Source organism: Cibotium barometz, chromosome 26 (genome assembly GCF_041138505.1).
Source record: "Cibotium barometz isolate CiBa-2024 chromosome 26, ASM4113850v1, whole genome shotgun sequence".
Taxonomy (NCBI): domain Eukaryota; kingdom Viridiplantae; phylum Streptophyta; class Polypodiopsida; order Cyatheales; family Cibotiaceae; genus Cibotium; species Cibotium barometz.
The window spans coordinates 28,203,116-28,216,177 of NC_141071.1; the positions used below are offsets into that span (position 1 = coordinate 28,203,116).

Consider the following 13,062-nt stretch of genomic DNA (forward strand, 5'->3'; position numbering starts at 1 on the left):
GCAAGACGCCAACAAACAACGAGATCTGGGGCTTCCTCCCGCCAGACAGAGCAGCCCTGCCTTGGGTGGTGAAACATTTCCTCCAGGTATAATGTGGTAGAGGAGGAGGTCGTCTAATGTATTCATTAACATCTCTACTAAAGACAAAAGGGCTTGTGAGACCAAAAAGTGCTACAGAAATTTGGAGTGTAAACTAAAGATCTTAAACATGGAAACTAAAAGTGCCAAAATAAACTTGCATACTACACAGCCCTACACGTACAATGAATACATTAGACCACACACACACACACACACACACACACACATGCGCGCGCGCTCTGTTCTTTCTAAGACAGCTACCCTGTGAATCCACCAGCATTCATGCATGCCTTCACAAATCCTAACGCTACATGTAAAGAGATCCACCAGTCTGGCTACAAAAATCATCTGTACGGCTTGGGCATGGGACACGTTTAAAGACTTTAAATTGACATTATATTATGTATAACGGCAAGCCACTGATTAACATGAATCATAGCAGGCTGCAAAATTTCTCTTTTTATATTGATATCAAGATGTGTTTACATGAATGTTGCAAGCATCATTCGATTGCCCTAACATAGAGCTGGAAACATGACCCTCATCTTAATGTTGACTATCTCCATTTGCAAAATCGCCCAAAGGAATGACCACTTAGTTGCAAAAGCACGAGCTTGCTCTCTGAATATTTAGCCCCTTCTATCCACCCAGTGTTTCCTACTGTGAAGCTGAGGCAGAGATGGTGGTGGCAGCAGCTGCAGATCACAGAAAAAAAGGGGCACCAATTGATCTCCGGAGGCAAAAGCAAATCGAATATCAACTTATCCTAATGAGAAGGCCCTCGGCAATATGGTATGCACCATCTCTCCTCTCTGCTTTGGAAAGCCCAAAGGTCATCATGTACTCTAAAAGTCTCTTTACTTACAGACTAATTGGCCCTGTGAGGTCTCTTCAATTTTTTACACATCAATGCCACAGCCACACCCACTTACGCTGGAGCTTTCTTTAGAAAAACAATTGGATTTCCCTGTACCACTCTGTCTGGAGGTTGTGCACCTGAATGAATCTCTTGGAATCAGCTGACGGGATATGGCAGTTGTCCCCTTGCATGTAGTGGAGCTTATACATAGAAATTTCTTTGTACAAATCAAGCCATCTTATAAAGATAAAGCATCAACTCACTGGCATAAAAGGTCCTTGTGTCTCTTCCATTATAACATTTCGAGCAACTTGATGTTGCCCATTGAGTTTGCTGCTACGAGTGTTTGTGACTTGGGTCTCCAACAAACACTCGAAACAAACTTACCAGTATCATCTTCCATGTTCTTTCCGGATATCGGATCCAAGCAGCCAAATTTATGGGATGCAATTGGCATAGGCAATGACTTGTGGTAGGCAAAAACCTGAAAAATTTGAGCACAAAATATGCACCTCAACATGTCGATTCTGCAGTTCACAGAATAAAGCTAAACACAAGAAACCTGGTCGGGTCAAGAATTACCGCGTTAGTTTCTGAACCGCAAGCAATGTATCCATCTATCACAGAAAGTCCAACAAAATTCTGTGCAAAATAAAAGGCATCACACTCATTAATACAGTACACGTGCTGATGCATCTTCACTTAGGCCCATGTGTGTTTCCTTACAGACATGTGGAAAGAGCAGACAGATAAGTCCAACATCCACGGCTGTACTAAATTTTGTAGGACGGACATGGATATGTGTGGGTACCCCTTTACAGATATATGCATAAAGAGTGCATGTGGGAGACCATATACGAGCAGACAAGAAAGAGTTGGACCTTTTCATTTGTATGCCCAGTGTATGTCAGTGTCGACGTCCTACAAGCACCTCCAACTAAGTTTGTCCTCGATATATCCCAAAGCTTCAATGTGTTATCCGTGGATGCAGATACAATAGTATCAGAATCCAGAAACTTCACATAACTGACAGCTCTGCTGTGATTTGCCAGGACACACCATGGAAGTCTAATATTGCGTAGATCATAGCAGTATACTTTGTAGTCAGCTGAGCCGAATGCTAGCAGGTGCGCAGAATCTCCTGGGAACTGCACACAGCAAACATTTGCCTCCGTCTTGATTGTTCCAATGCTTCCTTCCTTAAAACCAGCAACAAGATGACATGAGTTGTCTTAATCTGAGTCCTCGAAAACCCATTCAAAAACAATATATAAACGTACAGCTAAAGCACCCAGAAGTACCTGATTTATGCTCCAAAGCTTGACAGAACCATCATCACTGCCACTAGCTAACTTTGTCGGATCGGCTTGGGAAAAATCAACCGACCATGCACGCTTGTTGTGTTCCTTATATTGCATTAGAGCCTGGGCAGTGCTGGCATCCCAAAGCTGCATACGCGCATTGAATCAATTCAAACTGGATAAGAAATGCAAAATTTCTAAAAAAGTAAAAGAGATAAAGTGTCTTGCATTACAACATGCACCATAATTAGTTTACAAAATTCAAGTTATTCACTCTTACCTAAACATAACTAGAAAAAGAAAATGTCCCCAATATCCAACAGATTTTATCAAGGATGAGATAGCAAATGTTTCTTAGTCAAAGAAGCTAAGACATATGATCAATCTTTGGATGGCGATCCAATTAAAAGGTGGCCAAATCATTCCATGTGTATGTAATTAGGCCAGATCCAATTAAGCCAGAAACAAGAGAAGAAGGGAAAGGGGGGGGGGGGGGGGGGGGGGGCGCACAAGTTTGGCTAATTATCCACGTGAGTATTCACCATTTTGGATAATTATGCGAGTGAATCCCATGTTTGGCTAATTATCCACGTGATGTATCCACCACTATGGATAATTGTGTGCATAACTCTTATGAATAATGACCAAGTGGCAAGAGTCATTTAGTCAGACTCCAAAGCAAGGTTTTATACCCGAGGAGCTGGATTACAAGTGTGCAATTGTTGAAGACAGGTGGATTATCCAAGGTACAATTGCATTGTGCATGAGCATGCTCCTTACCATATGATTTGCACACGTTGTTAGGCATTTTTTTGTAATGTTTTTCTTGGCATGTGTACATACTCATGCATGGCATTTACAAATAAGGGATGTCCATCTCCGAGGGCTTGAAAGCTAGTGGGACCCACGTGGGTTCAGAGTATGTGTGTGGTATGGTTTTTTGTTTTTATGCACTAGTGGAAATAAGATGGCTTTTCATGCATGGGTAGCGTCACGGAGAAGCCTTATGAATGGTATCTTGTAGAGGAAGGCATGCGGAAAGCAATGACATCAATGACATCAGGATGATAGTGGGGCCCACTAGGCGTGCCTTTGCAGACGGGGTTTGTGATGTCATGTGCAGCGTCAATTGGATGAATTATGCAGAGAGGTTATCAATCGAGACAAGATGGACCCATTTCACATGATGATGCATGCGTAGCATTAGAAGAAATGGAATCGTGGCGGTGACACGGCAAGGGCCGATTGTGCAAAAGGACATGCAAGATGCGATAGTCGATTATCTATGCAGTGTGGGCTCCTCGGAGGTCAACCATGGACAAAAAGGGTGCCCAAGGGTGGCCACAAGGGAGGACCAAGTGTAAAACCTGAAAAAAAGTAAGAAAAGAGCAGAAAATAGTGTGTGAGAGGCGGGGAAGAGGGCGTGAAGAAGTCGCTATCTAGAAAGCTTGTGTAAGGAGTGTAATTTGCCTCTAATTCTCTCATTCGGAGTCAGATAAGGGCAAAGTAAAGTAGTAGGTGGGGGTTTTCCGCCATTCCGGACGCAATGGTGCTGTCAATTTAGCCAAAAAATGAACCCAATTGCTGCTGTCATCAGGGATTTTCACGTGTGTGTGTAAGTGCTCCGTCTGTTTAATTGGCCTCTCTTGTGGCAAAAACTGATTGTGTATGAGCCAGCCCTTCTATTGGGCCCATGTTTCATCTATTTGCTGAGCAATATAAGGGTTTCCTCTCCCCTATGTGTTGATTGGATGAGTGTGTATGTGTGTGGATGTGAGTTGGTTATTTCATTCAGGGTGGTTATTTGAGCGTTTAGTTGCCCGAACCCTTCCTTCTGTGGGTTTCTCGTGACTTTGATGGTAATTGTTGGGCTGAGTTGGAGTTGATTCTAGTGTCTTTAGTGTGTGTGTGTTTGCCAAGGGTGTGGGTAGAGGAACTATAGAGGCCTTGTGTGTATTCTTCTCTCGAGCTCACATTCTTTTGGTGCCCCCACTGAGGAGCTTCTTGGAGTACCTTCAGATTTGACGGTTACAGGTTACAGGTACACGGCTCCGGCCCCGCATTCATTTGCTTCTGCTCTTCCAGGTTGCAGGGTGAGTGTAGCCATTCAGCGGCTGCACTCAGCGGCATGCAGTAAGCAGATTCACATGTATTGTGATTGTGGGTTCGTGGGTTGTGAGTCACGCCTACGGACATACCGCCGTTGCGGTTGTCAGATCTACCTGGTTATTGTGGATGTATTAGACTGTGGTCATTTTTATGTATTTGGGCAGTTTGCATAGCCTTTGTGAGGGCCCTGTGTGAGGTTTGGTGAAGCCGGTGTGTTCTGAGCGTGGCGTAGGAACACATTGGTGGATTAGGTTGCTGGAGCATAACCCTCGAGCACCCCTATTCGGCATCGACATTAGATGTATTTGACTGTGGTTAGTCAGTGGATTGCATCACGTGCTTGTTGACGCCGTTGAGGCATTGTTTTGGTATATGCACAGTTGGTCGGAAAACTCAGTTTTTGAGATAGTTTTTTGGTTTTCCAGAGCCGGTTTACAGGGAAGACTCTGCCGAATTTTTCCCAAAGTTTTCCATAAATCCTTGGTCTCGTTTGGTTGGCTGGTTGTTTGGACTTTTATGCACTGTACAGCCGTTATGCTGCCAAAATTTTGGCAAAAATCAGCAGGTTTCTAGGCATTTATGAATAACCAGCAAAGACCGCCATTCTTGCCCTTTCATGCTACACAGAGGATCAGTGTGAATGTGCATGTGGACAGGAAGATATTTTATCATCAGGGTATTGTGTACATGTTCGGCCCAAAGAGGTTGAGGGATATACTGGAATCTCCCTTGCCAGTCATCATTCCCATTATCTATTACGAGAAATCCTTCGATGTGCATATCTTTATTCTCTTCTAGGGATTGAAGTGGCTGGTGTTATCTTGCAGAGTCTTCTCTCTGGAGTTTGCATTAGAAAGTGTTTTCAGGTGGTCTTGAGAGCAAGTGGCCATGGCATTTGCATACCCAGAGGTCCATGGGAGAAAGGATGAGAATGTAGAGGATTTTATGGAGAGGATGGAGGTTGCTTGGGATAAGCAACCATATACAGGAACCCCCTCAGATCTTGAAGCTTTTGCAGATTTGCTTAAAAGGTGAAGCAAGGGCATGGCTTAAAGGGTATGAAGAGCAATTGCGAGCTAGTGACCCCCCAGTTGCGTTGGAGTTGCAGGCCCTCAAGCAAGCTTTGCTAGTAGAGTTTGTGAAAGAGGAAGATCCTGACAAGGTTTGGCATGAGGTGCAGGGTTTGGCGCAAAAGGAAGATGAACCAGTGGAGGAGTACATTAAGAAGTTTTCAGCCTTGTGGGAGAGTTTGTGCAGGGCATTACATCCACAGGTGCCCCCCCCCCCCCCCCCCCCCCCCCCCCCCCCCCAAGATATGATGAAGAAAGACAGGTTTTTGGCCGGTCTTAGAGAGGGTTTACGTTGGGAGGAATTGAAGAAACCGAGGACATTTGAGGATAGCTTGGAGGTAGCTAGAAACAAGGAGTGGAAGTTAAAGAGGATGAGCCAATTGGGAGTGGAGCCATTGCCTAGGAGGCCAGAATTTAAACCAGTTGAGGTTGTACAGAGGCGGGTTCCAGAAGAGGGACATCATCATATGCATACGGTAGCTCCAGTTGTTTCTCCAATAATGCCAGTGGTTCCCATTGCTCTTGTGCAAGAGGATGGGTTGAGACAGGAAATGAGACGAGTAGTTGACTTAATGAAAAATCTCAGCCTTAACCTTCTAAATAATCAGGGGAATAGTCGCCCTCGTGCAAGGCAGAATAGTGGTGAAGGTGGGCAGCCCAAAAATGGAAATGGCCAAGGTGAAGGTAGAAAGTGGAGGTGGACGCCTACATGTTACAACTGTGGGGAGTTGGGTCACATTAGCCCTCAATGTGATAAGCCACCAAGAATGGGGGGAGACATGTATCCATTGCCCGCATAGCTCCCAAACAGATCAAATGATTTTGGCATTGAAGTAAAAGGTGAAGCAGGTCCTAGTGGTTTGACTGCATCAGAAAAAGGGAAGACAAAGGTTATAAGTGTGGTCTCTTTAGAGAAAGCAGCAATGCCCGAAGATACCTTGGTGATGCCTATTGGGAAGAGGACTACAGAAGAGAAAGAGGGAAGAGGTGTTGCAGGTCCAAGTAAAAAGAAGGGAAGGGCTTATGAAGGTGAAGATGTCAAGGCAAAACGAAAGAGAGGAGCACGCAGGAGGTTTCATGTGTCAGACTTTCCACTAGGGAATGGGCAATCGAGTTACAGCCTCAAAGAAGATCTTTCGAGTAGAAAGGCGGATGTGACGTTTGGGCAGTCGGTGGAAATGGTGCCTAAGCTTAAGCGCCAATGGAAGAAGTTGGTTAGTCCAGCAGAGAGGGAGCCTGAAAATGGCTCAGTAAAGGTTTTCTCAATTGATGAATTGGCGGACATATGTCCAGTGGTGGAAGTCTGGCACAAGCGAAAGAACCTTGGAGAAGGTTATGTAGATGGTGGAGCTCAGATTTGTGTTATTACACAGACATGTGTAGAGAGAATGGGACTCAAAGTTGCGGAAGTGTCAGGGTTCCGCATACGGATGGCTAATCACCAAAAAGTCAAATGCTTAGGGGTGGTCAAGGATCTAGAAATTGAGGCTTATCATGTTAAAACAATGGTAGACTTTCATGTTATGCCAGCAGGGTTGGGAGCCTATCCCATCATTCTTGGAAGGCCATGGCTACGAGCAGTAAGGGCAGTGCAGGACTAGAGAAGTGGCACAATATCTCTCTATGGCAAGGCAGGTGTAAAAAAATCGTTTAATATGGATGGCAGGAAGCCTATGAATGAAGATTTTGAAGATGAAGATGAGTCAAGTGATGAAGAATCATCCACCACGTCAGATGTTGATAGTGACAGCACGACCACTTGTGAAGAGGATATGGAAGTGGCTTTTCTTCTTGTGGATGGGGAGCATAAGAAAAATGAGGTGATGGCATTGGTGAATAAAGAAGAAGAAGAACCTGCAGCAGGGTCATATGAAGTGATTGAGGAATTGATGCAATCAAAAATGGATATGGCAGAAAAGCAAGAGCTTGTTATGAAGATGCTAAGTCCAGATCTCTCAGCCATGGAAAAGGATAGGTATTTGGAGATGTTGTCTGGTTTCCCAAATCTTTTTATCACCTCTTATGAAGAAATTAGGGGGTTCAAGGGAGAAAGTTTACGCATAGAGCTGAAGGATGGGGCAAAACCAATTAGGCAAAGGCTACGAAGAATGGGTGTAGAGCAGATGCAAGCCTTACGTGAAGAGGTGGACAAACTGTTAAATGCGGTTTCATTTATCCAGTGGAGACTGCAGAGTGGATAAGCCCGGTGGTGGTCACGCCAAAGAAGGATGGGAGATGGAGAGTTGTGTTGATTTCAAGCCGTTAAATGCAGCCACCAAAAAGGACCTGTATCCTCTTCCTTTCATTGATCAGATATTGAATTCTGTGGCTGGTCATGAGCGTTATAGTGTTTGTGACGGATTCTCAGGCTATTTTCAACTGAAGATCGCTCCAGAAGATCAGAAGAAGACCACCTTTATTACACCATGGGGCTGTTTTTGTTATAAGGTTTTGCCATATGGGCTCACTAATGGACCAACCCACTTTCAAAAGAGAGCAAACTGGGTTTTGTCTCCATTCATTGGCAGTTTTGTGAAGGATTTTATTGATGATTTCTGCATCTATAGTAGCAGGGCTGAACACTGTCAGAAACTACAGATAGTTTTGGCTCGTTCTGGAAGATGCTATTGGGCCTATGTTACTACAAAAAGGGAAGGAAAGTCAATTCATGAGACCGGTGTATTGTGCTAGTAGAGTGAAAACAATGGCTGAAAGAGCCTTGTCAGAAGTGGAATTGGTAATGGTCAGTGTTGTTTTCGCATGTCGACGTTTTCGCCATTATCTTTTGCCGCGACCATTTGTTTTCTTGACAAGCTATGCTTTCTTACCTCAGCTTGTTACTGGAGTGAACATGTCAAATGCAGTGAAGAAGTGGGTGATAGAGCTGCAGGAGTTTGAATTTTCATTCTTGGTGGAAGAAAGTACAAGGGCAACACTCGCAGATTTGCTGACATATAAGAAGAGTCCTCAACTATTCAAAGAAGATGCTGTCAAGAAAGTAGCGGAAGATGGGAGAGAGATCAGCAATGCACATGTTTTATTCTTTGATGGTTCATATAGGAAAAGTCATGATGCAACCTTTGGTGGCATAGTGTTGTATGACCCACAGGGCAAGCTAGTTTGCAAGCAAGGTTTCAAAGTCAATGCTCATACTAATAATGAAGCGGAGTATTCTACATTGGAGGCAGGGCTACATATTTGCATTAAGCATGGTGTAAGGAGACTATGCATAAGAGGTGATGCTCTACTGGTGGTAAAGCAAGTACTGGAGTATGGAAGAGCAAAAACCCTGCATTAAGGGACAGGTGTTTCAAGATTAAGAGCTTGTTGAAGAAGTTTGAAGCATGGAGCATTCGGCATGTGGAGCGTTCTCTTAATGTAGAAGCACATGAAGCAGCCCAGGGAATGATTGGCGAGTTATATGTGTTAAAGGCCGATCCGCCACGGGTCGTGAATGTTTGATACTAGAGGAGTTTTTGTTGACAGGAGTCATTCCCAAGAGTATTGAGAAGGCAAAGAAGTATGGTTTTGTACGCAGAGCTTCCAAGTACAAGCTCATTGGTGACACCTTATACATGCAAGGGGCTGATTTGGTGTTAAGGCGTGTGCTGTGGAAGGAAGAGTTGTACCGAGTGCTCGAGGAGAATCATGAAGGAGCATGCCGTGGCCACTTTGCATTGAAAATTACATTGCACAAAATTTTACAGGAAGGTTACATATGGCCAAGTATACAAAAAGATGTACATCACTGGTGTAGCTCATGCGAGAGGTGCCAGGCATATGGTAAACGAGTTCTGAAGCCAGAGTTGTGCAAGACAATTTTGGCCTTTGACATTTTTGAGAAGTGGGGAATTGATGCAGTGGGACCGCTACCCATTACTAGCAGAGGGAGGAGTTATATTTTGACAGCAGTGGATTATCTTTCTAGGTGGGCAGAGGCTAGAGCAGTGAAGCAAATCACTGCAAAAGATGTTGCAAAATTTGTTTATGAAGACATCTGCTGCAAATTTGGGGTGCCTTTGGAGCTTCTTTCTGATCAGGGCCTGGTTTTAGAGCTGACTTGCTAGAATACTTGTGTGCCAAAATGCGGATTAAGCATAATTTTACTACTACTCATTACCCGCAGTGCAATGGTTTGAATGAAAGATTCAATGGTGAACTTGTAAAGATTCTTGCATCAGGGCAAGAATTGGGATCTGGAGCTGTCTAGTGCTTTATGGGCTTATCGCACATCAGTGAAGACAAGCACAGGTTTTACGCCTTTTCACTTAGTGTATGGCAAAGAAGCTTTGTTGCCTGTGGAGGTAGAGTTTCCTGCAGTAAAGATGTTAGAAAAGTTACCGGGGCATTCCAGTGATGCGTTCAAAGAGAGACTCTTACATTTGCAAGAGGTTCAGCTGGACAGGATGAGTGCCTTAGAACATTATGAGAAGATGCAAGATAGAGCATTGGCGAAGATAAATGAGAAGATCAAAAAGAAGGGTATTGAGCAGGGTGATTTAGTGCTACGCTATAATAGCAAGTTGGATAAAACTTTCCAAAAGAAGTTCCAAGTGAAGTGGGAAGGTCCCTTCAGAGTGAGATTGCTCCCATGGAGATTCGGTCCATTGAGGAGACGAAGGTTGAGTATAGATACCATGCCAAGGCTTTCATTCTGGACTCACGCTGGTGATAGAGTTACTGGAGACTTCTTTGAGATAGTTGGCCAACAAAGGAGGAGAGACCGTATTCGAAGGCTATGTCGCCAAGATGGAGCTATTGTTTATGATCCCCCGCATGTGACAGCCATCGCCACTGATTTCTTCCGATCTCTTCTCTCCGGTGTCCCATTATCCCCCCAGGTGATGGATGCGTGCGAGAGAGTCTGGAGGCACATGACAGAGGTGATTCCCCCCTCCCTTCGGGCTTTCTTATTGACCCCTTTCACTTCAGAGGAGTTGGCACAGGCAGTGAAGGCAATACCCAAGGGAAAATACCCAGGGACGGATGGGCTTCCTATTTTTCTTTCTTTCTTCGCCATTGGGACCTCATGGAAGGTGGCCTTCGCGCTGCCTTCAATGAGATTATGCTCACATGTGCCATGCCAGAGAGGCTCATAGAGGGCTTGATACATTTGATTCCCAAGGAGGGTAGTGATAGATTGGAGATCCAACAGTGGAGACCCATCACCCTTCTAGGGACGGCCTATAAGATTTTGGCCAAGGCCATCAACGGGCGACCTCAGCCTTCTCTCCTAGACTTGATCCACAACACCTCAGACTGGTTTTGTTCAGGATCAGAGCATTCTGGACAACATCTTTACCTTTTGGGAGGCGACAGCTTCGGCCAAGATGTGGCAGCAGGACCGCATTGTGCTACTCCTAGACTTTGAGAAAGCTTATGACAGGGTGGATTGGAGCTTTCTAGAGGGCACTATGAGCCGGATGGGATTCCCCATGGAGTGGATTCGTGGAGTCTCAGGACTTTATTCAGCATCTCACAGCCAAGTTCTCATTCAAGGAGCCCGAGGCGACAGATTCTCCCTTTCCCACTCGGTTCAACAGGGCTGTTCTCTGGTGCGCATGTCCCAACCACCCACCCTCGCACCCATCCATCCACTCAGCCACTGTAACATGCAGCGGAAGTATTCGTATTGGCGGATCCTGTCACACAAATGCTCACACCATCTTCTGTATCCTGAGTTTCGCGATAATAACTTCAAACTTCACCGTACCTCTTTCTATTTGTCACCGAGGCCATGAGTAGTCTTCTCTCCGCCCAAGAGACCGGACTTCAAGGATTGCGCCTTCCCCTCCACATGCAAGAGGAGCTGCTGGACTCAGAGTTTGCAAACGACACATCGCCTACCTTGCTGGAGATGTTGGGAATCTCCAGAGATTCACGAAGGCGATAGAGATTTTCTGTCATGCATCAAGAGCGCAGATCAACTGGCACAAGTCATGTGGTTTTGGGTAGGCTCAGCACCCACCCCGACTTGGTGACCAATTGAGGCTTTCCGGTGTGGATCCCGAGGGGCACTCTAGTCCGATACCTCGATTGCCAGGTTGGCATTGATCTCTCCCGAGCAGCAGCTCGCTCCACTTCTTCTAAGTATTCGGAAGAAGCTTTTACGCGAGCTCGGCGAGGCTATCCCTAGCAGACAAAGTGGTGGTGGCGAACCACGTACAACTTGCCACCATGTGGTACATCACCTCATGTTGGGACTTTTCTCAAGCATGTATTGGCCAGGTACAACGTTTGATCCGGAACTTCTGGGCCGGAAGTGATGGGAGGCTAGCCAGGGCCAAGGTGGCATGGAGAGTGATCATTCAACCACGTAGCAGAGGGGGGCTTGGCCTCATTGATCCAACTATAAAGAGCCGTGCCTTGCTGGGCAAGTTGATCATCGATCAACTATAAGAGCCGTGCCTTGCTGGGCAAGTTGATTGTCAGGGGACTCCTACCCGATGGTGATCCTTGAAGATTTCCTCTTGGCCCGGATTTCAGCCCGCACTCCGAGCCTTAGAGGCCCGTGGCCGCAAAGTACTAGATGGATCTTCACAAAGATGCGAGCCCATGGTTTTAGTCCTGCCTTTGAGGATAGATTCACAGCCAATCTACTTCGTGCTTGGGATCATCTCAGGCCAGACTTAGACAGATTGTTCCAGTGGCCTCAGATGAGAAGCTTTGGCAGATTTGTTCCAGTGGCCACATGCAAGGGACCCAACCGCATATATCCTGGGGTGCCTTGAGCATGGGACCAGCCAGGTCTCTCGAAGATTGGATTACACATAGGCAGTTACCTCAGGCAGAGCAGAGAGAGGCCTAACCGGGATTCAGGGTAGAGATATGCTCAACATCGACATTGACTAAGCTATTCCTCAGGAGTGGCCGACTCCTATTCTAGACCCGACCCCCCTAGTGTGGCTAGGTGTGTTCACCAGACACAATATCCTCGTGGCGGTCCATGGAGCAGATGAGGACCGTGCTCTGCTCACTTTTTCTATTGGATCCCATGGAAGACTAGAGAGATCAGAGCAGCCCTTTGGAGGATTTCAAAGGCTGCACCTTGCAGTGGGTGAGGGTGATTGGTTTTCAGGCACGGGCATGGCACATAGATCCAGCACCGGGGTCCCAATGCAAATGTCTGATAGGGCAGCCACCATACAACCAAAGGCTAACACTCTCTGTGATCATCCCTTGGGGGGGGGGGTCAACAAAGACGTGCTTCCCTAACCTGCCAACAACTCTGACTGGCGAATCTAGGGGCCCTCAATAAGGTCCTCCACGTCACATCTCTCCAACTGCCATCCATCCTGTACAGAAAAAAAGACCAGTACATCAAGGGGAGACCCATAACCTGAAGAGAACACCTGTCCCAAAAAAACCTCAAACCAAGAATGATGACGGCCTTCCAAGAAAGATCCACTAATCCAGTGGTTGGGAATGGCTGCATCAATCTGTGCAATCCCCCGGCTAGAGCCTCTCAAATGCTGCGTGAAATCCAATCTCTGTACCTCGGTGAGGCTCTGAACCTCTCCAAGCCAGCACTGTGGGGCATAGGGTCTCCCAGCCAGCCCAAAGAATATGCATAGCTGCCCCGAGAGGCCTACCATGCACATCTAAGATCAAATCATTCCACAGAATCGACTGCCGGTTCCTT

General features: G+C 46.0%; 1 protein-coding gene across 1 annotated transcript in view; it reads right to left on the reverse strand.

The window, feature by feature from the left end:
* Positions 1–521: 521 nt before the first annotated feature.
* Positions 522–13,062, reverse strand: part of LOC147623842 (protein SPA1-RELATED 4-like) — a 126,061-nt gene continuing 113,520 nt past the window's right edge. Inside the window, exons 6-9 of the mRNA XM_086820482.1 lie at positions 2,242–2,388; positions 1,822–2,139; positions 1,523–1,582; positions 522–1,424 (exon numbers count right to left, since the gene is read on the reverse strand). Coding sequence (XP_086676608.1) covers positions 1,233–1,424; positions 1,523–1,582; positions 1,822–2,139; positions 2,242–2,388 — 717 coding nt within the window. The 3' untranslated portion in view covers positions 522–1,232. The remainder of the gene's footprint in view (positions 1,425–1,522; positions 1,583–1,821; positions 2,140–2,241; positions 2,389–13,062) is intronic.